The 25,591-nt window shown below is 38.2% G+C and overlaps 1 protein-coding gene and 1 long non-coding RNA gene across 13 annotated transcripts in view; one reads left to right on the forward strand and one right to left on the reverse strand.

The window, feature by feature from the left end:
• The window catches only part of CDK19 (cyclin dependent kinase 19), a 227,426-nt gene that overhangs the window by 7,569 nt on the left and 194,266 nt on the right, over nt 1–25,591 (reverse strand). For all 12 annotated transcript variants that reach the window (XM_042857691.2, XM_065590247.1, XM_065590242.1 and 9 more), the window contains 6 exons: nt 14,003–14,146; nt 13,678–13,747; nt 12,671–12,743; nt 11,430–11,527; nt 7,371–7,449; nt 1,597–1,860 (listed from right to left, as the gene is read on the reverse strand). In XM_042857691.2, the coding sequence (XP_042713625.1) occupies nt 1,597–1,860; nt 7,371–7,449; nt 11,430–11,527; nt 12,671–12,743; nt 13,678–13,747; nt 14,003–14,146 (728 nt within the window). The remainder of the gene's footprint in view (nt 1–1,596; nt 1,861–7,370; nt 7,450–11,429; nt 11,528–12,670; nt 12,744–13,677; nt 13,748–14,002; nt 14,147–25,591) is intronic.
• Nucleotides 1,857–24,143, forward strand: LOC122174426 (uncharacterized). The gene is made up of 2 exons (XR_006176213.2): nt 1,857–2,012; nt 23,014–24,143. It is a non-coding gene; the product is annotated as an uncharacterized LOC122174426 (long non-coding RNA).

Here is a 25,591-nt window from a genome sequence, read left to right on the forward strand (position 1 = left end):
ATTTGCAATAAAGAAAGAAAACTAGAAGTGGAAGGAGAATGTCTAGCATTCAGAAATCAATTATCTGGGGAGGGGGCTTGATGGGTTAGGAAGTCAAAGCAGCTCTAGAGTAAAAAGAAAGGTTTAAAAGAGGCATTCACCCACAAAAGCTTATGCTCCAATAGTCTGTTAGTTTTAAAGATGCCACAGGACCCTCTGTTGCTTTTCATCAGATGATGTCCTTACTAAAAGTATCTAAATAGCATTTAGAATCCTTGCAAAAAACATAACTTCAAGTGATATCCAAAAAACAACAACGAGCAGTCCTTGTGGCACCTGAGAGACTAACAAATGTATTTGGGCATAAGCTTTCATGGGCTATAACCCACTTCATCAGATGAATGAGTGGAAAATACAGCAGGTAGGTATAAATACACAGCACACAAAAGCTTATGCCCAAATACATTTGTTAGTCTCTCAGGTGCCACAAGGACTCCTCGTTGTTTTTGCTGATACAGACTAACACAGCTGCTACTCTGAAAAGTGATATCCAATCTCTTCTCATTCTGACATATTTTCAATGATCTTTTTGATAAGAAACAAAGCTTTGTTTTCAGGTGTATGTTTTTTAAAATGAAAAATATTTATCTGGTGATGCTCAATTAATCTTGTCTGAAATGTTCATGATGTCCCCAAGTATTTGTAAGTTTGGTTCATACAATGCTTTGAATTATTTCATATATGTCACTTATTCAGTGGAAAAAATATTTTAATTCTAATAAACCAAGATAAATGTGCAGCTTCAAAAAGAATACAGAAATATTGTTTTCATTTAATATATTCTAATATTGCTATAGTGGAAAGCAACAGACCAGTTTATTGCAAATAACCCCCCAAATGTTTCATTTGAAGATTCACTTTTGAATTCACTCACAGGAAACATTTTAGAGATAAAATGGGAATCACCATTATTAGAGTGTCTTGCTTAAGCATGAAGCGTACTGACTCACTTATAGATCTATGTTATAGTGTCATAGAAATTGTTGATCTTTAAGATTAAAAGAACAGTTATCAAGGTATTAAGACAAACAACAGAATAAGAATTATCCCACCTATCATTATCACATGGAACAGAAAGTGGCAGGAATTAAATCAAAGAACCTGTGCTGTTGACTCAGCATATTTTTCTAGGGTCTGCTTCTCACATGGGATCAATCCTCCAAAGTGCTGACTACTCTGGACCCAATCCAGCAAAACACTTCAGCATGTGAAAACAGTCCCACTGATTTCTGTGGGGTTACTCACATTCCTAAAGTTATGCACATGTTTTAGAATGATATTGAAATTCTGAGAACAAAGGAAACGTTATTGAAATCTATATAAATATCAAAGAGTGAAATCCATCTATAATGAATTTTGATACAATGAAATGTTTTTTAAACTGAAGTCGAACTAAAGTCCACAGTTCTACTAATAAATTAGAGCAAGCACAATTCCATTATAATGAACTTCACTTAAAGTAAATTTATTCTGTGGAAATATTTCACTATAAAATTCTCCAGTGGAATATACCTTGCCCCTAACATTAACTAAAGTAGTAACAATCAGAGTCTGTACCTGATAATCTGAAGGCATGACAGGCCCGCCTGAGTTAGTGCCTGAAGGCCCTATGCGTGGTTTCTTATTTGGAGGCACCTGATTGAGGCTGGAGTCCTGGCTGTGCTGAAGTCCTGCCCCAGTGCCTCCTCCTCCTGCTCCACCTCCTCCTGCAGTCCCATTTGTCTGGGTACTGTTTTGCTGCTGCTGCTGTTGCTGAGGTGCTGCTTGCGGTTGCTGCTGAGGTGCTGTTTGTTGCTGATGTTGATTCTGTTGCTGTTGATTCTAAGAGAAAGCACAGCTGGGGATGGTCACTTTTTTCCTGAATTATTTATTTACATTTGGTATCACAAACTCTTCAGAATCCCTAAACCACAACTTGGGTGAGAACTAGCCACAGGACAAAGCACAGCTGGACTGTAGTGAAGAGCACCAAAGTAAGTGAAATATCTGTCCTCAATATGCTGCTATTTGCTCCAGGTAGATATTTGTGAACTGAGGAGGGAGGGATGAATTTCAAAGTTACTTAAACTTTGTGGGTTTGAAATTTCAGAATAGAATAAAATTGTTTGTGGTTCATTTCTAAAAATAAGGTGCACGGGGGGAAAAAATGCAACTTGAATGACAATCTAGTACCTCCTATCCCTAGCCAGCCAATCCAGATCAGCTTAATAATGAGAAGGATGGAAGGAACTATCAAGAAAATGGTGGTGGTCACATCACGAATGAGTGCAAATAAGCTGCGGCAAGGCAGCCAGAGAGCAGTGGTGAGCAACAGCAAATAAAGTAACAATACTTTGCACTTCAATGGCACCTTCCACCCAAGAATCAAAACAACTTTCCAAACATTAATGAAGCTTCACAGCAACCCTTTTGTGAGGCAGGTGGCATTATCTCCATTTTACAGTTGGGTCAATTGAAGCACAGAGAGATGAAATGAGTTGTCCAAGGTTACATAGTAAATCTGTGGCAGAGCTGGGAATAGATATTCCAACTCCTGAGTTACAGTGCTATGCTTTAACCACCTTGCAATGAGAGAGATGCTGGGAACAGGCCAAGCATGGTGCCCTCGACACGGGTCAGAGAGTCTTGGTGGTAGCAAGAGGAAGAGAGTTTGTTAGAGCAGACTGCCTGGAGATAGGGTTGCAGGCCAGTGTTTTCTGGGGCTGAAGGAAGATGTGGTGGCAGAGAATGAGGGGAAAAGGTAGCTGAAAGAAGGGAGGGGGAGAGAGATGTGAGATAATTGAAAGAGACTCTAGTGCCTGGTAGCAAATAAAAGAAAGGGGAAGGAGCCAGAAAGCAGAAAGAAAAAGGGCAGAACATATGGATGCAGAGTGTAGAAGCTGGAGAGCAAAGGAGACTCTGGTGGCCAGGCAGCAGAGACCTAAGGACTTGAAAGAATGGAGGGTGGAGCGTGATAAGCAAGAGTTCCACAGATATCCAGCTGTAAAGAAACAGAACCATCTGGCATTGTAAAAGGTTCTTATTGCCGGGCATCCATGCAGCCAAGGGGATTACAACAGTGACCATTTTTATTTGTTGTTCATATAAGATATAAAACTTTCTCTTTAGAGAAACAAAAACACATCTTTATTGCAGACTGAGTTTCACCAGCCAATAAATAAAAACTCTAAAATGTTGCTCAAAATATTTGAGCACTTTTTGGTAAATACTTTAAAACTTTATAAAATTCTGAACTCATTTCAGTTCTTCCAGGGTCTTGGGGGTGAGGGGTCTGCTTAACCAGACAACAATTTATCAGAGCTTAAATGTGGTCAACCTTTCTGGAAAACTTAAATAATTCGCTTCCCATAAGTCATAGCAACCAACTGCCTTCAGCACAAACTTCTTGGCAGACTCACTAATCACAAGCTATTTAGCATCCTCAAACTAAAGTGTGCATCGATTGCCATTCATCACGACAATGTCACAAGTTACACTCCAGATGAAATTCACAAGAATGTATTTATTTAGGACTGCACAAAGGCTCATACTGTCTTGCATCTACATGGAGGGCTTATGTCTCCCTTTCCTATCTGCTAAAGTCAAAAATATATCCTACTTCCTGTGTGCATCATACAAGTCACACCCAGCTTCTATTTCAGGGGAGATCAACAAGTTAACTTGTTATGTTTTTTTTTTAAAGTTAATGAAGTTTAACTTTTTAAAAAAAAAGAAGTTATTTATCTCACAGAGGTAGATCAAACCATTATTAAAGATCCAAATGAACTGTCATATTTAAGACCCCATTTGTATCATAGTGCTGAGATTGTCATTTTTTTCAATTAATTATTTAACATTTTGTGAGTTTTACATATGGGTGCTTGGGTCTGAGCTGAATCATTTTCACTATGAATCCCCACAGCTGCCAAGTTGAAACCTGGGCTGCATGAAAACCAGAGAGAACTCTCTCAACTGGGGCTAATGATTTGTTTCACGGGGGCATGGATCATGGAGTCCATGTTTTTTCTGGCTTTGGACAAGTGAGGCATGGAGATGATTACCTAGCTAGTTTGAGAAATCTGTGTAGTGCAGCTACTGTTCCTTTTGCTTTTGAAAGAGGATGAGGCCTAGTCTACACTAGAAAAGTTTGCCAGTATAGCTATAGTGGCAACTCCCCTAGTGTAGACAGCAGCTTATCCTAGCAAAAGAGTGTTTCTGCCATTACCATTTTTAACAGTTATCTGAATGACGTAAATTATATAAATGTGGAGAATGAGGGCTATAACTGTGTTATTTTGTTATGAACATTATATGTACCTCAGTTTGCCTGCCTGATATTATTCTGTCTGACTACATGGAGTTGAATTTAGAAGGGGTTGTAAGGAAGAGCAAGCAGAGACCAAAACAATGGTCAGAGATAAGCTCTGGGTAAACAAGTTCAGAGGGACAATAGCTGGGCGATTAAATTGGGAAGACGCTCTTCCAAGATGCCGGCTAAAAGCCACACGCTGTTTTGCGAAAGCCAGAGCCTAGATATCAAAAGGACCATAAATAGTTCAAAGCAACCCGTGGAGAAGGGAAGGGGTTGTGGGAACTGCTACTAGAGGTGACACATTTTGAATTCAGCGGCACAGTCTGCAGAGGTGAGGTTACCTAGGTTGAGTGGAACCCTCCTAAACTTGCATGGAAAGGAATAAGTGTAGGTAAGGCCAGACACATGTACGTTTTTGTTGTTTTCACCAATTTCTCTGATCACAGGGTATCTTTGGGTGAATCAACAATACTTTTGTTTGGAAGGAGCTGTTCTGAGTCACTTTAATAAGTTGCTGGTCACAGACTCCTGGAGGAAAGTTTCTTGCAGGTGCCAAATACATACAAGTCTACTGTGTTAACATGAAAATAGGAGGATCCTGCCACCACAGGATCCAGTCTAAGAATGGTAGACCTGTGTGGTTACACCAAAAGAGAGGTAAGGCAGTGAAACCTGTCAATTGAGGGGTGCACTCAAGAGGGACTGCAAAGAGATCTAAGGCACAGCTCGCTCTGTAGCAATGACAGCATGGTTGACTAAACATGTTGTAGCTTGGAGGTCCACTCTAAGGTGAGATGAATGCCCACAGAGAGACAGGGAGAAAGCACTGATGCAGTTCACCCCATGACAACAGGCAAAAGCACTTACTTGCTAGTATAACTATGTCCACACTAAGGCTTTGGCCATATAGAAATGTCATAAAAATAAAGAAATCACACCAGTAACTGACATTACTATACCAGCAAGTTTCTAGCATAGACCTGCCTGAGTCTGGGAAGCAGTGCTGGAGACAAGGCAGATGCACCTCGCCCCCACAGGCTTTCAGGCACTGCTGCCACTGCAGGTCTGAGCTGGCAGGCACTGGTGCAGTGGTTTCCAGTGTTTTGAAATGGTTGTGAACCGTTAGAGGTCGTTAAGTGGTTTAACCCTTTTTTTTTTTATGATGAATATTGGCAACCAGTGACTGGGAATTTGTCTTTTATTCTATTTCCAGGACCAGATCTGCCTCACAGGGTTGCTGTGAAGCTTTATTACTGTTTGGAAAGTTGTTTTGATTCTTGGGTAGAAGGTGCCATTGAAGTGCAAAGTATTATTACTGTTCATATAAATTACTGTGGCAAACAACAAGCTTTAGTAAGCATGTATTACTTTTTCAAGACATTTAGTAAACTATTTCAAGACTGTATTTTACGTGACAGCTATTGCGGAATCATTGTTCCTTCATGTCCATCACTGCAATAAAGGATTTTGCTGTTTTCACCCATTAAGGTGAGTATCTTCCCACTGAAGGGAAATTTGTCACTGCTCTGATTATTGCAGCATTTGTGACAACACAATTACGTTGTGCCTGCACTCTATTAGAAAAGTAAATCTGACATTCAGGAACTGCATAACTCAATGGGATGAAACTTGTTATATAGTAAAGGTGTAAGGACAGCAGCACATTCACCTGCACTGCCGCCCTCATTCATTCTACTGTTTTAGTTAGAAAAAAAATCTAGCCATGTGTCTGAAACAAGGGGAGGTTTACTTAGGAAAAAATCATTGGGTTTTGTTTTTGTGAATACTTATTTAACTTTGCTGACTAATGAAAATTTTGGAGAAAGGATGTTTTTATTAAAGATTTACCCTTCCGTTAAAGTATAAGAGCTCCAGATACACCATCTCAGAGACCCCCTGTAAGTCTTTCAGCAAAACCAGGAAAGACCAAACTTGACATTCCTGATGTTAATATGTTTTTAAAAAAAAATATTGTAAGCCTTTTTTATACATCATAAAGCAGCAAAACATGGTACAAATCCATTTTTTAAAAACACCCTTTACTGGTTACCTTTAACAAACTTTTCTTGTTGTGGAAACAGATTCAATGAGTAATACATAGTTTTAAATGTCATTTTTTTCTAAATTAATTAGATATGCTGCAAAATCTTTATTTATAGCACACATAAATATGCGACAGTCCCCACGAGACACAAAGGCTATTTACACAACAGATCATAATAGCGGCTTTGAATATTTATACTGTGCGTGTCATTTTTGTTTAATTAAATAAAATTTCCCAAGAAAACGAAATGCAAATATATACTTTAACACTCACAAATGAGTAAAATCAACTTAACAAAAGCCAAACTCATTTGAACTCATGTTGTTCCTTATTGTTCAGTAACCGAAAGTTTAAAAAGCATTGCTAAATCTCGGAATTTCAATTACATCAGTATCATGACTCCACAGCTATTTTAATTTAGATTTTGTAATTTCCTAGTCTCAAAAAAAGACCCGGGGAACAAAATCCTGAGGATTTAGTAGATTAACATTTCCCCCTGCTCTGACACTGTCACATGTAAAAGAAATACTAATCTACTATATCAGCTCAGAAAGTAGAATTTACTCTTTCAAATGTATCATTCATAGGCACAGCTTTAAATCAAACTGGGCTCCCATGTTGTACAGACTATCTGAACCAGAGGACATGCATAACCAGAGGGGTTCCTCTTGGATCAATAACAGGCCCTGCCCCTTGCAGACGCCAGGACACAAATTGATTACAGCATGAGGCTTCTTTCTCTTTCTTCTGTTAGCCATGTATTACTAACAGTGTCTGACTAGCTGTAAATTTTTAAGTTTAGGAAAAATACAAACAATCTTATTCACTATAATTTACTATGCATTAATGTGAAACTTTCTAATGTACTGTGAAAAGTTTTGGGACAGTCTTGCCTTCAAAACACATTCCTGGGTAAGAGCCCATGTTCTTTTAGTTTCCCTTTGTGGCATCACAACTTTTTTGTTACATTTTGAAAAAAAGTGCCTTTTATTATACCTTATCTCCTTTTTCTTCGGGTTCATCCTCATTGAGGAATTCTCGTTTTGGATAAGGAATCTGGCAGCCAGCAAACACACTGAAATATATCAAACAACAAATCAGAGACATACTAAACATACATGCTTCTGAAATTAATTTATTTAATGTCATATATATTTCAGGGCTTTTTCTTTTAATGTTTGTTACACCTTGACTCCAAATTACTAAGTGACACCCTATAAACACCCAACAGATATACAACTACTGGTAGATGTACACTGATTTTAACTTTTGCTATATTTGCTGTTGGCAAGCTGCCTTCCTCTAGAATTATAGCAGAACTGAGTGAGCACAAATGACAGCACAATTATTTGCTGTCCTGACACTGCATTTGTTCACTTTGCTGTGTGAATCAACCAGAAACTCTACAGCACTTAATTGGAAGTATGGATGGCACAGTGGATTGAGGGCCTGATCCAATGCCCATTAATGTCATGGGAGTCTTTCCCATTGACTTCAATGGCTTTTGTATCATGCCCTAAATGTACTAGCTATTCATCTCTGAAGAACTGGAATCAATTAGTCTCAGGGGCCTTGTTTAGAAGGAGATAAAAAAGTAGCTTTTAGATTGAGTCAGCTAATATGATTTGAAATACTATTTAGTATCTAGTGTACACACAGTTTAATACCTTTAAAATCATGTTGCCAGGTGTTGTGACCTAGGCAGAAGTAGACCAGTATGAGAGAACAAAGACCTACTAGTAGATAATATTTTGTACCAATTTTAGTTTCAGCAATTCTTGCTGTTGAACCTTTGGGGGGTAACCTGTGTTGCAATACAATCAGCTTAACATGATTTTGAAAGTGCTAACCTGGGTCTACGATAATTGCTAAGTGGCATTTCAAATCATAATGGCTAACTTGATTTTTTTTTTAAATTCTTTTTTCCTAGTCTAGACTAGACCTTTCTTCCATGAGGGCTCCTACATCTGGAATCCATTCCCTGTCTATCATGCCTCCTCCATAAATTCCATTTTAAGCATTCTGTTCTTCTAGGAGGCTGTGGAGAGTGAGGGGGATATCAGTATTATATTTTATGAATATCACATATTCCTCAGTTTACCTGCTTGATATTAGCTTGTCTGGCTGCATGGAGTGAAATCAAAGAAAGCTGTTGCGGGGAAATACACAGAAAACAAACAATACCACAGATCAAGTACCTTCAGAGAGAATACCCAAGGTTGTTAAGGGAACAATGAGGGAGCTATTACTTTGAAATGCCCACCTGCCTGACTCCAACAAGGCTAGCAAGGACCAGGCCAGAGCCTAGGATCAGTGGGGACACTAATCCAATAAAGGCCCCAGCCTAGGGAAGATGGGGGTTTGAGTGGGCAGCAGCTGCTGGAGGCGGATATCTGATTGACAGACAAAGAGAATGTTGCAGGGACTCTCTCTCTTTCCCAAGTCCGGGGAACTGGTACTTGGGGTAAATGGAACTTACCTAAACCTTGAAAGGAAAGGAGTAAAATGTAAGGCCCAGGCAACAGGCCTCTTTGTTTTAACCCTTTGCTCTGCTTTTTATTCACCTTTGAGTGAATTAACAAGACTTTGCTTTGAAGGAGGTGTTTTTGAGTCACTTTAATTGGATCCCGGTAACAGGCTCCCAGAGGAAAAGGGCATACAGATGCAAAATACAGTTAGGCCTGTTGCGTTATCACAGTTGGTAAACAGGGAACCTGCAGTCCAGAGATCCTGTCTATGGGTTGTAGGACCCCCTGGTTCCACCCAGAGAGGCATTCACTTGAGAAGGATTGAAAGGAGTCTAAATGTGCAGCTTGTTCTGTAACCATGACAGAATCCTATAATCCCTAGAACTCCCCTCAAATAATTAACAAAAGAGTAAATATTTTTTGAAATCCAAACAAATATCATAGGACTAACAAGACTCATGATAAATGTCATTGCTTGATCGCTCACAGACTTTTGTTGCATTGTAAGCTCTTCAGGGCAGGGATCTCTTTATTATACATTTATAAAGTGCCCAGCACAATGGGGTTCTAGTCCATGACTGGAGATCCTAGGTGCTACCATAATAATAAATAAAATAATAACAAAATAAATAAATAAATAATCCCATGCTGCATCTGTGTATTTTGTATTCAGATAATAAAGTTTCCTGGACAGGGTTTTTATTGCCTTTCTGGCTGAAAAGCTCCTAGCACCCTGTTGGCACAATTAAATAATTGTATACAAAAAACACTATGTTAAAAGAATAGTCAGTTTGCAAAGACAAGCACTCAAATGTTAGGAAATTCAAGAATAAAGGTGGCCATGCCCCTGCATACAGTTATTAATTACTTGATCACATGCTATTTTTACCACAGCATCCCTGCCTCACTAAGTACATGGGATGGATAGGACTCTTCAAATGGGTAGATAATTCATATTTCTTTTTATCCTCTTCAGAGAGTGGGTGGCCTTTCGCCTTATTTACTGCACACCATCCAACTCCTGCATGGAATGCAGAATTATTAATTTCCTCATGAGCTTTTCCATGCTGCTCATCATTGTGGCATAAGAGTACTTCACAAACACTAATGCATAACATTTATAACACCCCTGTGGGTAGGGAAGCATTACCATCCACATTTTATAGCTGGGGAACTAAGGCACAGAGAGATTAAGGCCAAAACTATCAAGTGTCCACTGAATTTGCTCAACTTGAGATCCATTGGCATGTGGATAGCAGTTTATATGTTCAAATCACACCTCTCATTGACATTAGATGCAGTTGTGAGTACTCAGCACATTCACAAAGCAGAACCTAGGTTCTCAAGCTGGGGACCCATAAAATGAGGAGCAAACCATTAGTGGACAATTGTGAAAAGTTTGGTTTAAGTGACTTGCCCAGCACCACATAGGAATTTCGTGGCAGAGTCAAGAACAGAATCCAGTTCTCTAGGATATCATTCAACTGCCTAAACCATGAAACCATCCTTTCTCTTCCTGCAATCTCCTTCACTACACACCTCCAACTTCTGCAACAAATGAGGCAAAGGTTTTACAGACAGCCTCATTCACTACAGAACACTGTGCAGATTCATCCTGTACACTGAATGAGGCAGGTGTTCTGTGGAAAAGCAGCATGTTATCATGTAATTAAAGTCTGTATCATAACACATATGCACAAGGGAGCTGAATTAAGCTTGCAAGGGCAACCTGAAGTCTGGCATTTCCTAACTTTTGAGTGCTTGACTTTGTAACCAAAATGTTCTTTTAATGAAGTATTTCTGATGTAATTTCCTAGAACACAGAAAAAACATTCTATCGTGACAAGCTATCATATTTTTCCTTAACTTCATTCTCAGAAACAGCTAAACCATTTTAAGTGAAACTTCAATAAAAAAAAAAAAAAAACCAGCCTGAGGCAATCCCTACCCAGCATTGAAAATTTCAGCCCAAACGGTTCAAGTTTGATAAAATTATAATGGAAAGTGGTTCAGCAACCTTAACTACATCAGATGCTGCTGCCAGCTCAGTCTATAATTAATGATAAGACACTAGATTGAGGCCATATGATAAAGCATTTTTGGTATTCTTATAATAACAGCAGATGTATCTGTCCATGTCACACCACCTCCACTGGCATAATTCAAGGTCTCTGCCTAAGGGAGACTGTAGACTAAGATAAGAGGGGCTGATTTATAAGTAATTGTCCAGAACTAAGTACATTATGTATAGCTTGGCTGAATGATGTATGTCTAAGAGGGGCAAATCTACAAGAGTTTGATATAAATACTTCAGAATAGTTTTCTAAGACCCATCACTTCTTTCCCCCCACCATTTACCCACTTTTATTGAGTGCAGCAAGTATAAAGTTGTTGCTCCGCCTATCACTGGTTGATTTACACCACTGGTGCCCCTAGAAAGCTCAGAGGTGGACTCACGGTGGTGAGAAATATGTTCTTGTTACAATCACATTTCTTCATTTTTAAATGGTCACCATATACTGCACATTAATAGTTAGCAAAAAAAAAAGCATCATTGTAAAGAACACAGAAAAAGTGAGACACATACTCTGACGTAGGCAATGGATCCTCCTGGAAATAGGGGTCCTGCAAAGCCTGCTCTGAGGTAATTCTCTTCGTAGGATCCATGGTAAGAAGTTTTTGAAGCTGTGTAGTGTAACATTGGAAGTAGTAAACAACAAATGAAACCATTATTTTTCAAACTAATGGCTTGTATGCCCCACTTACATCACGATCTGGTAAACTACAAATGGCTCATTCAGAAAAGCAAAATAAGCATTTCATGCTCAGCAACACGTCTAGTTCTATGATGCACATGCATCAAAAATATTATGACTATGAAGTTTTGTTTATATGAAAAATAAAGTTAACTGGGCTAGATTCTTCAGTGCGCTATGTGCCACCTTGAGCTACTCAAATAAAGTGACTCTAAATTAAGTGTAACTGTCCGTGATGGATCAGCCCAATATAAGGGTGAATCGCTGCATCACACAGATGGAATAGGAGTTATTATGTCACTCCCTGCTGCTGGCAGAGCAGGGAAAGAGGCATAGAGGAAAGTAGGTGAGATCAAGACCTCCTTTTGCCATGCCCTTTGGTACTCTTTGTAGACAATGTATGCAAGAACAGCCTGAGAGGACTGGTCCCACACAAAGGCTGCATCCAGATCAGAGTGCAAAGGTGATCTTTATGCTACTATTGTGCATACACCCATGGCCTGTCCTCTTTGCAGATGAGTTACACTATTAGTACCCGGGTAGCACTCTGCTCCCATATGAGAGACAAAGATTCTATGCCTGGTAGCTCTTGCTCGCAGATGTGAACATTATGCAGGCAATTTGCTCAGCCCCTCGCAGGTAAAGGCCCAACACAAGAGATGGGCTTTGGAGTGTATTTGCAAGGTTTATAAGCTAGGACTCTGATGGGCCTTTCTATATTATAGGTATGTTAAATAGCAAAGAACTAAAGAAAGTATTCTTCCTTCAGAAGGAAAGGTGATCCCCCTACCCTCTCTCTCCCACTGATACATATATAATTCACAAACTGACATATGATGTAACTATACAAAGGGATTACTTTTCCCGTATCAGAAAGGCAGCCAATTCTGGGGTGAAATGCAGAAGCCGACAATGGCAAATTTGTTAAAATATTAAAAGCCAGGGCTGTAGCCATCATTTATATTTTTAAAATTCATACTTCTCATCCTCCGGTAAGCAGAGACAGAACTGTTTTAATATTACAATTATATTTCAAAGTAAAATAACCCTAAGAGCACAATGATGTACATACCAAAAGGAAAACTTTACTGTCAGGCTTGACTTTGTGTTTCTCCATGTATTTTATGAGGCTACTATTGGCATATCTGAAAAATTGTAAACACATTTCAAAAATAATATACTGTAGGATTATGGCACTGCACCAAGCAATAAAGAAAATGCATACTAGTCCAAAAGGACACATTTTGTATTTCATTTGTTAGAATATATAATGTCCTACATTGCCATACACTATATTTGTGAAGTGTGAACGTTTGTCCTAGCTTTCAGTGTTAGTATTTTTTAAATTGTTTGTACTTTATTACAATAGAACGTACAGCTTTGATATATGGCTGAGGTCTTGATAGTAGCACACAGCCATAGCAAATGTTGTAGGGAGGGCAGAGCTGCCCTATCCTAGTGGAAGCTACTTTGTCAGACAGGCACAATAGCTCCAACAGTGTAGCCACTGCATCATCATTTGCCATTTGAGAAGCTGTTGCAACTATTCCCTTCAGCTGGCAGAGAAACAAGCCTGTCCCTTTTCCCAACAGAAGCATGAGCCATGTGAAGTCTTCGCATTTTCTGAGCTCAAATATTCCCATTAAGAATAATCAGACATAGAATGTATGTCTTGCTTTTAATCTCTAGATCTCTGTGGGTAACTATGATTATTTTACAAAGAGGGAAACTGATGCACAGAGGCATCAAGTGGTTTGCCAAAGGTCACTCAGAAAATCCAGGGCAGAGCTGGAAATAGTACTTAAATCTCCTGAATCCCAGACCTGCATCTTGTCCAGGACTATGCTGCTCCCTTTACTATTTCCCTTCCTTGTCTACCAGTACAGCGGATGATCTGACTTACTCAGCAAAAACTCTTGCCAGCATTAAAAGATGGACACTAGCATTCTTTTAAAATCCAAATAATATTCTTCCCAAGTCTAAACAAGACAGAAGATAATTGAAGGTAATCTCTAGTGCTGACTTCTGTGTATCTATTACAAGCAGTTTTTAACCACCGTCTGTGGTATAATCACTTACGTTGTTCTTCTAAAGTCTTTTTGAAGTGTGGGATATTCTGGCATCTTCCTTATATCTTCCCAGTCTTTATCTTAGAAAAGATAAAGCAATCGGACAGTTTAAAGTGCAGGTTAAATAATATGATGTACATAAACTGTAATATTTGTCTGACATTTTATGTTAGTTGTTCTGTATTGTTATTCCACAAGTCCCACCACTTTCTTGGGCAGAGACTTCACATCCATCATACTGCCAGCTTTTATAAAGCTATAGAGCTAGTAATTTCCTTTAAAACAAAATCCAACTCAAAGGGTTTATGTCTGACCTTTTAATGAAAGTAAATTACCTGCTGGGAATCCCATTACACTAAAAATGCGGTCTAGCTGATCATGATGAAAAGGATTGCTCGTTTTGATGTCTTCCTGACGACAGTGAAAAATAGGTTCTGAAGTCAATAGCTCAGCAAATATACACCCAATTGCCCATATATCTAGGAAAGAGAAGATAATTTACGTGAATTGACCATACTCCATCAGCCTGATTTCTATTTTACACAGTAAAGACACAGTAACTCACATGAAAATTCATTACAATAATTTAAAACATGCAATAAATTAACACACGGGAAATGGAATAACTGGATCACCACATTTTAGGTTACAAGCCAAATCAAACAAACTGTCTATCTGAAGTTGGACTCTGGCAATCTAAGACAGTATAGCAATACATTCAGAGTTACAGCAGAAGCCCTCCCAATCTGCTGACAACTTAATCGCTTGAATGTCCTGAAGATTATCTAAAACAGAACATAATGCTCCAAAAAGGATAGATGGAAATAATAGCTCTATCAGATACTCTCACGCAATTCCTATAAGGCAATCAAATATATACTGATAAGGAAAAATTATAACAGCTTGTGTGACTGGGCAAACAATGCAGACTAGATAAAATGAAGAGAGCAAGATCCAAATTTTAGCTAAGAAAGAAGACAGACTGTAGCTTTCTCAACCAATTAAAAAGACTCTGATACATGCTCGGTAATGCCCATTGGAACCATTTTACAACAGTGTACTCTACAGTAGCTTAATAGCAAGTGCATTAATGAACAGTACAACAGACTGATCATCTCAATGAAAGCAAATTCTAGTAACATTGATTTGATACAAAAAGGTTTTGTGTTCTGTCATGTTAACATGGTATTCAAAACAAAATCTACCAGAACAGCAATTTCAGTTATGTTAAATAAATCTATAGATTATATATGATCTAGCTAACTCCACTAACAGCAGTCCTAGAGTTTTCTGTACTACAACAAACTTAATTAGGCTAAGCACCCTAAAAATGTACAATAGTCAAGCAATGGGCTTGAGGACGGGGAAAAAAAATACTGGCAGCTGAATTAGGCATCACCAGAAAAATAATTTTTAATTTTTCTTTATAGTACCCTTTGTAATATTTTCTCTAGTTAGTTTTCAGTCTCCCAAATTTCTCCACTTCCTTTGAGAAATACCATTCCACAAGTCAACATCTTATCATCAGACATTTTCCTGATGGTCATCTTAAATTTTCCCTTTCAATATTTCATCCGATTACTTTTATACACATTTAGGTCACATTCTCAGGTGTTGTCTTGCTTTGATTTTATTATTAGGGGTATTCGCATGAAAACAACATCTTTTGTTCTTAAGATTTTATCTCCTGCTGCAGCATGGGCAGCCTGGTATTTATATAATTTCTATGTGGGTCAAGTGAAAAGACTTAATCATTGAATCTTACATGAGGCGTTTAACTTCTTCCACTAAGAATAAAATATGCAATCAGTGATCTCCTTTTGGTGGCAAAGATGACCTGGAAAACCTCCTCAGATATGGCACATTAAACCTGGGTCTTTGTGATATAGATAAACAGAGAAATTACATTTCTCTGTTCTCGTGGCTTCACAAAAGTTGCCACAGCAACAAGTGGAATTTTTTCTATCACAACTTTTTTTTTTTTTTTTTTTGAAAGACACACAGGCTGTAAACTCAGCATTTCGGGTTAATGTTTCATTTACTCAAGAAATGGATTACTGGGCAACATGAAAGTATTTTAACTATGTTGCTTTTCAGTCATTACATTATTTAATATCTGCAGTTAATAATTCCTGAGTTTAGCCTGTTATGCCTCTTGTTGGATTCCCTTCAACCGTCTTTAGGGTATTATCAAAAATATCCTTAAGAGACTTATTAAATTATAGAAAATCTGTCACTTATTTTTTATAGAATCACAGATTTATACAGCTAGAAAAGGCATCATGAATTGCAATCCAAGTGGATCAGGATTTTCTCTAAACTAATCCTGAGCTTTATGTAACCCGCTCTAAAACATATCCTTGGCAGATACTACTGCAACTGCTTAATTGCCCTTACTGCTAGGCAGAGTCGATAAAAATCAACTATTTTTTAAAAATCAGATTTTTAAAATTTAAATCGGATTTTCTAATTTAAATTAAATATGGGCTTATTTTATAAAAACAAACATAAGTAAATCTGAAATTATGACAACCTACATTAAGATCTAAACTTATAATAATCTATTAAAATAATTTAAATTACTTTTTTTTTAAATTAAGCAATACATGTTTGCTGCCAACTTTCAAAGAAAGTCAAATCACTGAACTGGCAGAAATCACTGGCTAACCACCTGGAACATCATGGTTTACTGAAGTGCTAAACCAGCTTTTCAAATCAGTAACCACTTCTGCAGGTGCAGAAAGAATATTTTTTTATTTCAGTTTATTCTACTAGTTCAGCTCAATGACTAATTCATTCAAAGTTGAAAAACCAGCTGGGTGATGAAAAAAAAAAGGCAGGAAAGTTTGTTTTCCTCTTCCAATATATTAAAAAAAACAGGTGGGAGAGGATGAAATCTACGAGTTCTAAAATCCTGAAGGACGTGGTGACCAGAAACAATCAGTTCAATTAACCAACTACGAATTCTACTTCCTTTGTTTAAAAATTAAGTTTGTTTTCAATGCAAAACTTATTTTGATAAACTTTTTATCTTCTGTATCCAGCGCTAACTAAAGATAAAAATTAAAATGCTGTTTTGTGCATTTTTAATTGAATTTTAATTTCTATCCAAACAAAACTTGACAAATCATGTACAAAACTGATAATAAAAAGATATGAAATGTAAAAATTAAGAATCTAAGTAAACATGAGTTAAGCTATATAACTGCTTAAATAAATATGTATAGATATATATTATATCCACCTTATTAGCAAAACAAAAAAAACAACACCACCACAAAATTTAGTGTAAAGGCTATATTTAGTTACAAATCAACATGTTTTAATGGTTGGCAACAAAGGAGACCCAACCTTTATTTAGGAAAATAACTAAAAAGTATAAATGCAAAACAAGATTAAAGTATAGAAGCTCCTTCAGTACAAGTGTCCCTATACACACCAGTGTATCTCCCGGATTATTTGAATTAAATCAATCATGTATAGTTTGGGTCTCATCTTTTTGATAAAAATAAGATATTCGTGCCCTTATCTACCATATGGATCCAATCCTGTAAACAGTTAGGCCTGGTCAATACTTAAAAGTTAGATTGACCTAACTATATTACTATGTCAACCTAACCCCTGGTATAAACACGGCTAGATTGATGGAAGGATTCTACCACCTTTCAGAGAGATGGATTAACTGTAATCAGCGGAAAAGCCCTTCCATCGATGTAGAGAGCATCTATGCTGTGGTGCTGCAGCAGCTGTAGCCGTGGTAGTGTAGATATAACCTTAGTACACCATTTAACCCCAGAGAGTTTTAACCAAAGAGACCAGATCCACAATAGTAACCACTATCCTTGGAAGTGAGTGTTTGCAGGGTTGAGCACTAAATGTTGAAATGAGATTTTAAAAAGTCTTTCAAATATAAAATATATTGCTTCTCCACCTTTACAGCTTCAGGGACCTCATATAAAATACAGCATTAAAACAAAAGTTTTCGTTAATATTTATAATATTTACAATACATAAGTTGTAAAACACCCCGAAATAATAAAAAAACAGTAAAAGTCTACCACAATAGGTTCTTCCCTTTCCCTATCCCTAAAGGTCAGGAGAAGGGATATTTCACTGCTCTGGAGCTACTGAAGCTAAAGCATGGACAGTGTTCATTCTGCTCCTCTATGCCCCCAGGACCAAAAGCACAATTCCCTCCAAACTAGAAGGGTAGCAATGCATATAAGGTTTTAGAAGCTCAGCAAAATAGTGTAACAAGGTGACATGCTGGCTTAATATAGCCAAGTTTTTTTATTTTACTACATTAATTTTACACATATTTGATTTTCTAGTAACAAACTCTTGCTATATTCCAACTCTGGTCTACAGAAACTGAAAACGTTGCAGCCTGGACTTGATTCCATACGTTTCTGCAGAGAAAGCACATAATGGGCCCTGATTTGGTGAATGGCAATATCCTGATCCATGAACCAAATTATATTACTTTCCCTGTCAGCCTGGTTCTATCTCCCACTCTCCTTTTCCTATGCTATGGTGAAGATTGAGAGATGAACACATCTACCCATGACAATGGCTCTTATTTCATTGATAAAATACTGTAACAGAATAGCTTATAGTACATTTTGGGATGGAGGATATGGCAAACAGAAATAATTCCATCTATAAAGGGTTTCATTTAGAAGTGGCAAATTTCAAGTTCAGATGCTTACTTGGCCGTTACCTCAACCTTTTGAACTCTGCTTTTCACTATTGTAATTATTATCCACATATTTTAAAAGTGTCTCATGATGTTTTATAACTGAGAAAACAGACTTTAAATATATCCACTTTCACTGGCTATATGCTGTTCCTATAAGTGCCTGTATGCCCATGTTATTGGAAAGTGTTTATGATTGGCAATGTCCTAGCTTTGAACTGTGTGAAATAATGGCTTTTTAGGACAGCTGCTAAATTAGGACGCATCCTGCATAACCCATGTCACATTAGCACTGTAGCTAAAGTGTAAGTATACATGGGGAATTCAAAGGGAAATTAGTGTGAAATAGCTAGGGTCTGAATTTAAAGCACAATAACTCTTCAGCACTAAATTCTCCACATGGAGGCTCTTATTCTGCACTAACAAAGGGTGTCCACATGGGAGTTAGTGCAGAATAGCTATTCAGCAGTTGTAGATTCTGGGCTTTTCCTTATGTAGACAAGCCCTTACAGTGAGAGATTTAAAGAGCCCAGTCTATTTAACTTATCTAAAAGAAGAATGAGAGGTGACTTGAATGAAGGGTAGGAGTACCTCCATGAAAAGAAACTACCAGGTATTAAAGGGTTCTTTAATCCAGCAGAGAAAGGCATTACAAAAACCAATGGCCAGAAGCTTAAAGCCAGATACATTGAAATTAGAAATAAGGCATAATTTTTTTTAACAGTGAGGGTGATAACCCACTGGAACAAAGTACAAGTGAAGTGGTGTATTCTCTATATCTTGAAGTCTTCAAATCAAGGCTGGTTGCTTTAAGATATGCTTTAGCCAAACGAAGTTATGAACTCAGTACAGGGGCAACTGTGTGAAATGTAATGGTCTGTGATACACAGGAAGTAAGACTGGATAATCTAATGGTCCCTTCTGGCCTTAAACTCTATGAATCTATTAATCTGTTTAAGAGAGTTTTATCCTTCAGCCCATTACCACAATATCTGAGTGTTTTCCACATAAAATCAACAGCTATAGTGAAATCTCTAGTGGACTTCCTGGAGAATCTGGAACGTATCCCTTTTCAAAACTGTGCTTGGGGTACAGGTTTCATTTTTTATTGGTTGACATGGATTTAGGGATTCAAGGTACTGTCAGTGAAGGGGGCTGCTGAAGCAAGAAGAAAATCTTTCAGCATGGAGTAGAGTGAGAGAAGAAAGAAATGGAGATAGGCTCTATGTAACAGGTATACCCGTAACGTCCAAGGACAATTCATAAAGATTTTACAATCACTAAAATAGATACTACTCAAAAATCATTCCAAATTTTACATACAACCCAGAGTAGACTGGCAAGAGTATAATCTGTTTAAGTTTCTGTGTGATCATATATGCAGCATGCATGTACTGAATTCAGTTACTGATATGGTACAGTTTGATCCTGAATCTCAGTATATTAATTCAGGGTTCCCAAGTGATCTGGACACACTATGATACTACAGAAACACAGCCTGACAGTTATTAAACATAATTTCTTCAAGTACTTAAAGATAGGATAAAATATAATAAAAATATGTCTAAATATTTAAAGATGGGAGAAAAAAATCTCACTTTTTTTCTTTATTTCTGATATGGGGGGAAATATTTGTCCTTAATTTACAAAAGAAATCCCATTTCTTCTTTTTTAAGGTCAGTTTTTCGACTATTCCTTTGAGTGGGACCTTTAAATTTTATTTCTCTAAGCACTGGAAGAGTGGCTCTTGGAAAAGATTGGTTATTGAACCAATGTGACGCCTCATATGCCGATCTGATGACAGGTTTGCATAAGCTAGCATATGAAAGGCTTTTCACCAGGAAGCAGGCAGTGATGCTGATGGGCTATGGGCCAGGAGTTTTTGGTACCACTCATCTAGAAGTTGGCAAATATTCATTGAAGGTTTAACAAACAGCATCTCAAAGGAACAGAACTGAAGAACTGAAATTTGTACTGTGAAAATATGATGAGCAAGTTAGTGTTCTGTCAAACAACCCACATCTCAGAGATTTGGAGAATGTACATAGTTAGTGAGTATGTATTTAACACTAATATTTCATCACAAGAATAGGTAGTCTCTAGGGTCATCATATATAGGGCCAAGCCAATTTTAAATCAGATAGAATAAAACCATAACATGCAAATGAAGATGAAAGATATAAAACCAAAAGTCTGTATCTAATTTTTAAATACACTTGCTATTTGTTTGTTTGTTTGTTTGTTTTTAATCACCACTTCTTTAAACTGGCCTGTATTACAAACTTCCCTTAAGGCCTCTACTGGTGTCATGTTTTAAACTCTCACTGATACCTCTTGAAAAATACTGAAAAATATTGGGTGAAATACTGGCCCCACTGAAGTCAATGGCAAAATTCCCATTTTCTTCAACAAGGCCAGGATTTCATCCACTCCATTTAGAAAGAATTCTCTTTACATGTCAAAATGTCTACTCTTCTACTTCCATCGCTATGCCCCATAATATTTCCATAAGATGATCCTGAGATCTTCTGAGTTCAGCGGCTGCTGTATATTAGGCATCTCCAGTTCATAATCTTGTTTGCAACATTACATTCAATTACAGTGGCAAGCATTGGGTTATGACTTCACATGGGGAATGAGCAGCAGGAACAGATGAACTTCTAAAGAACAGTCTTTTTTATGTACTGTAAAGAATAAATTATATACAAAAACTACATGAAAAGAACAATATCTAAGTTGCAAAATCAGAAAATCAAAAGTTAGGAAATGCCAGATTTAGGATTGCCTTCACAACCTTAATTCTGTCACCTCGTGTGTGCACACTGTGCACTGAATGAGCCAACGAACCTGTGGGGAAAAGCAGGATATGTGATCATAATCTGTATCATAATGCACAAGAATTAAGGTCATGTAGGCAACTGTAAATCTGGCATTTTCCAACTTTCAAGTGCTTGTCTTACAACCTAAATAATATTCTTTTAAATGTAGATTGGTTGTGTGGAATTTCCTAGACTTTTAAAAAATAAATAGGAAAAAGTTAAAAAAATATTTTATGTACAACTATAACAATACTCCTATCATGCAGCACCAATGTTTGAACCCTGAGCGTTCAGCACTGCCTCACAAGCTGCTACCATTTGAGCAACAGGACTAGCTACATTAGCTGGTTGTTACCCCAGAGAGACCATGTGCTGAGTCAGGGGGGACTGGCCCATCTTACTCACCTTATCTCCCAATTCTCCCTCCCCGAGGATTGGAGGAGCTCCAGCCCCATTTGGTGCCCCAGGGGGCAGGGAATTTGGGTTGCTAGGGCCAGCTGCTGGGTTTGGCGGGAGTTGGATCCTGGTCTGGCTCTCTCCTCTTTTCTAACCTGTGTGGTGCCCCTAGACGGGGGCATGGGTGACTGGTACCACAGGTAGGTTGGGAGTATTGTCCTACCCCCTGCTACACCTGTTTCCAGGTGTTCTCAGTACAGCATGTCCTGATGTTGAGACTTCTGCTTTGCCAGAAACATCAGCTCAGCCTCAGAAAATGTGCTTAGTTATTATTTTGCCAGGCCATCAAAATTTTCCTGAGACACAAGTGAGAAAAGGGAAATGGCCATTTTAAAGTTTATTTCTCACCAAAAGCACAATTGGATTTCATGGGATTTCCTCATCGAATATCATAGGGCTGCTGCAAATAATGGAGGTCAGAGAGCTTCTCACAGAAAAGGAAACAAGAATATTTTATAATGGAAACCGTTAGGCAGCCCAAATATAGGGATTGCTTTATCTCCCCCTATAATGATGAAGGAATTAACATTATGCAAGAAATACTGCATTGGCAAAACTGTTTCGTAACAGAATGTTTTATGAAGATTTCCAAGAAGCATGAGCGGCCCTTTAAAACCTCGTTATGCTTTGCAATTTTAAAGTGACTGTGGAGGGTGTGGCCTAAGCATAGGACTGGAAGGCCATAACTCCTACTTTCTAATCTTGGCTCTGACACTGACTCCATTTTGACAGGTTTCAGAGTAGCAGCTGTGTTAGTCTGTATCCGCAAAAAGAAGAACAGGAGTACTTGTGGCACCTTAGAGACTAACAAATTTATTAGAGCATAAGCTTTCGTGGACTACAGCCCACTTCTTCGGATGCATATAGAATGGAACATATATTGAGGTAGTATATATTGAGGTATATGTTCCATTCTATATGCATCCGAAGAAGTGGGCTGTAGTCCACGAAAGCTTATGCTCTAATAAATTTGTTAGTCTCTAAGGTGCCACAAGTACTCCTGTTCTTCTTTTTGACTCCATTTTGGGACTTGGGCAAGCCGCTTACTCTCTTTGCCTCAGCTTCTCTCCTGGGACTTTCTGTTAATAAAAGGACACATCCCTCATAAGTATGTAGATGCCACTGTAAGGCATACTCCAGGAAACAGACAGATATTGAATGCACACAGAGTAATATACACTGTAAAAAGTGAGACTCAAAGAGCACTCCAGTACCAGATGGTATGAGCGCTCTGGCATGTAGCAATGAGTCTCAGCTGGACTGACCAGCTCAGTGCACCTCACACACTGTTATAATATTTTTCCAAAATGGGGCATGTAATATATTACTGGAAAACTAATAACTAACTGATCATTAATCTTCTTTTATGATATAGGTACAGAAAATCTAAAAAGAATTATGAAGACAAAAGAAAGGGTCTGACACCCCAAGCCAGGACAGTGGGTTATTCATTTGCATCAGGGATTGCAGGAAGAGCATTTGCATTGTAAAAAAAAATCACAAGTGGGAAGAAGCTAGAATGGCCTCTACACCCAGCAAGGGAAAGGAACATTATCTGGGGCTACACTTCAGAAGAATACATTTCAAAGGTTTACTGGAGTATACAGAGAGAGGGAGAGAACCCCCAAGTTATCCTTGCCCTGAGGAGACAAAGAAAACCAAGCGCACTGGGCTCTGTGATCCTGACTAGCCAGCCATGTTGGAAGAATGACTATGTTGAAAAAACTTTCAACAAGAAGGCTCACGTTGGTTGAATTTCAGTCTTGCTAGTGTATTTTCACTATTCTTTGTAACCATTTCTATCCCTACTACTTCTAACTTGGTATCACCTAAATCTATGTCCTTATGTAGTTAAACTTGTTTTACTATAAACCAACTCACTGCTGTGATTGAAAGGAAGGGTGCGTTAACCCCAGTTAAGTTAATAAGCTGTTGTGTCCTTTCTCTTTAAAGGAGAAGCAAACTTGTAAGCTTTTCTGAATGTTCCAGCAAGAGGGACTGGACACTACCAGGGAGACGGTTTGGGGGAAACTCAGGACTGGAAAGTCTGATGGTGTTGCCCTGCAAGGAGTAACCAGGCTGACGGAAGTCAGAGTGACTCCATTTTGTGCTGAAAGCACATTGCTGATATCAGGGCTCTGAGCCAAAGCTGCACAGTACAGAGGCACCCAGGGCTAGAGGGCAGGTGCTGACACAACCCCTTACTGGTCTGGGTTGACTCCTAAAGCATCACAGAAGGGTACTGCTTTTACCCATGTTTTCTGAAACTTGACAACTGAGGAGGGAAGATGTATATATTGTACCGCTGAAAAGGAAAGGAAATGACCATTTTTCTCTTTTAATCTGAAGACAGAACATTAAATTGAACAATATGTTGGTGTGGTGTACACAATACTGTTCTTATGAGCTTAACTTCATGTGAAATTAAGATGGAAATTGGTCTCTAATCTCTCTCACATATTCCCATGCAACTGCTTTAATAAATTATGACACTTTCTGCCACCAGTTTCAAGTTTAAGAATGTCAATATGTTCCTCAGTTGCTCCAAGGTGAGAAAAGGCTTCTTCCCTGGTGGAATGAGTCATGATAAGAAAAATGGATGCTTATTTAAACTCATAGTGACTTCAGTGGGAGCTGGATAAAGCTTTTAATGCCTAAACTGCCATATCAGCTTCATGGGGAAGGAAGGATTAAGCAATATCTTACCTCTCAGACAAGACAGACACCGAGAGCAGGGCTTTATCTTCTTTCTAAGCATAGTGCTTTGCTTTACAATATATTAGTGTCTTTGTGGTTGAATCTTACATTAATTCATTGTATTATATATATATATATAGGACACAGAGTAACTCTTGTATCCTTATATGTAACTAAATTGGCCAGGCTGTGAAAGCACTAATGCCAGGAAGGCAGTCTGTGAAGCAATCCCATCCATATTTTGAGAATGAGGTAGTCATCTGGAGCGCAGTGCAGCGTTGAGAGATATCTGATATTGCTGTAATAATTACATTTGAAGTTCAAATTGATGAAAACTAAAATATCTCAGCATCAGGGTTTTGTACCCTTAGATGGCTGTAAAGGTTGGCACAAGTCAAAGAATTATCTTCGATCAAGTGCTGATATCTAGACTACAACTTGGTAACAAACTTTAGTAGCACTCTATGGACAGCAGCCCGTAGTTGAACCTTTTCAACAGACACTTTTATTACTGCACTGATGAGCTGGAGGAGAGGCTTGCAGGAACCCTTTGTTAATTGATGCAAACTTTTGGCTTTCTAAAAGAGAATCTTTTTATTTAAAAGTAAGTTTTTAGCCCAATTCCTTGTGAAGGGAGCCTTGAAAACATAAGTGATAACAGATTTCTGAGACTAATAAAAATTTGCAGCTGGGACCCATTTCTGCATCAGGAGGCTGAGGAGACCTAAAGATTCAATCCCACTATAATTTGTATGTAAAATAAGTAAGTTATGTTTGGGCATATCCCAAAGAATTACATAAATCCTTAGGCTAGCCCTGCATAGTGGTGTGGAGGAGATAGGAGAGGTGAGGGATAAAGAGGCAGTGACCAAAAAATTGTTCGTAACCCTCTGCAAAATGCTAAGTCTGGTTCTGCTTGTTAACATCTTCAACTCTCTAAGTGCACTCAATTATTGCTGTGACTGTGGCAGCAGCTGCAAGGGAAACTCCCTTATGTCCCCACATAGTCCTTGTAGACAAGCATGGGGAATGAACTGCATAGTCCCCACAGCACCACTCCCTAACCAGCTGCTACAGCAGTGCATGACAGGCTCAGGGGAGGAAAAGATGGGACTAAATGGCTGCTGTTCTAACTGAGAGACTCATAGACTTTAAGGTCAGAAGGGACCATTATGATCATCTGGTCTGACCCCCTGCATGCTGCAGGCCACAAAACCGTCCCTACCCTTTCCTTGACTCTGCTGATGAAGTCCCCA

This window comes from Chrysemys picta, chromosome 3, assembly GCF_011386835.1.
Source record: "Chrysemys picta bellii isolate R12L10 chromosome 3, ASM1138683v2, whole genome shotgun sequence".
NCBI lineage: Eukaryota > Metazoa > Chordata > Testudines > Emydidae > Chrysemys > Chrysemys picta.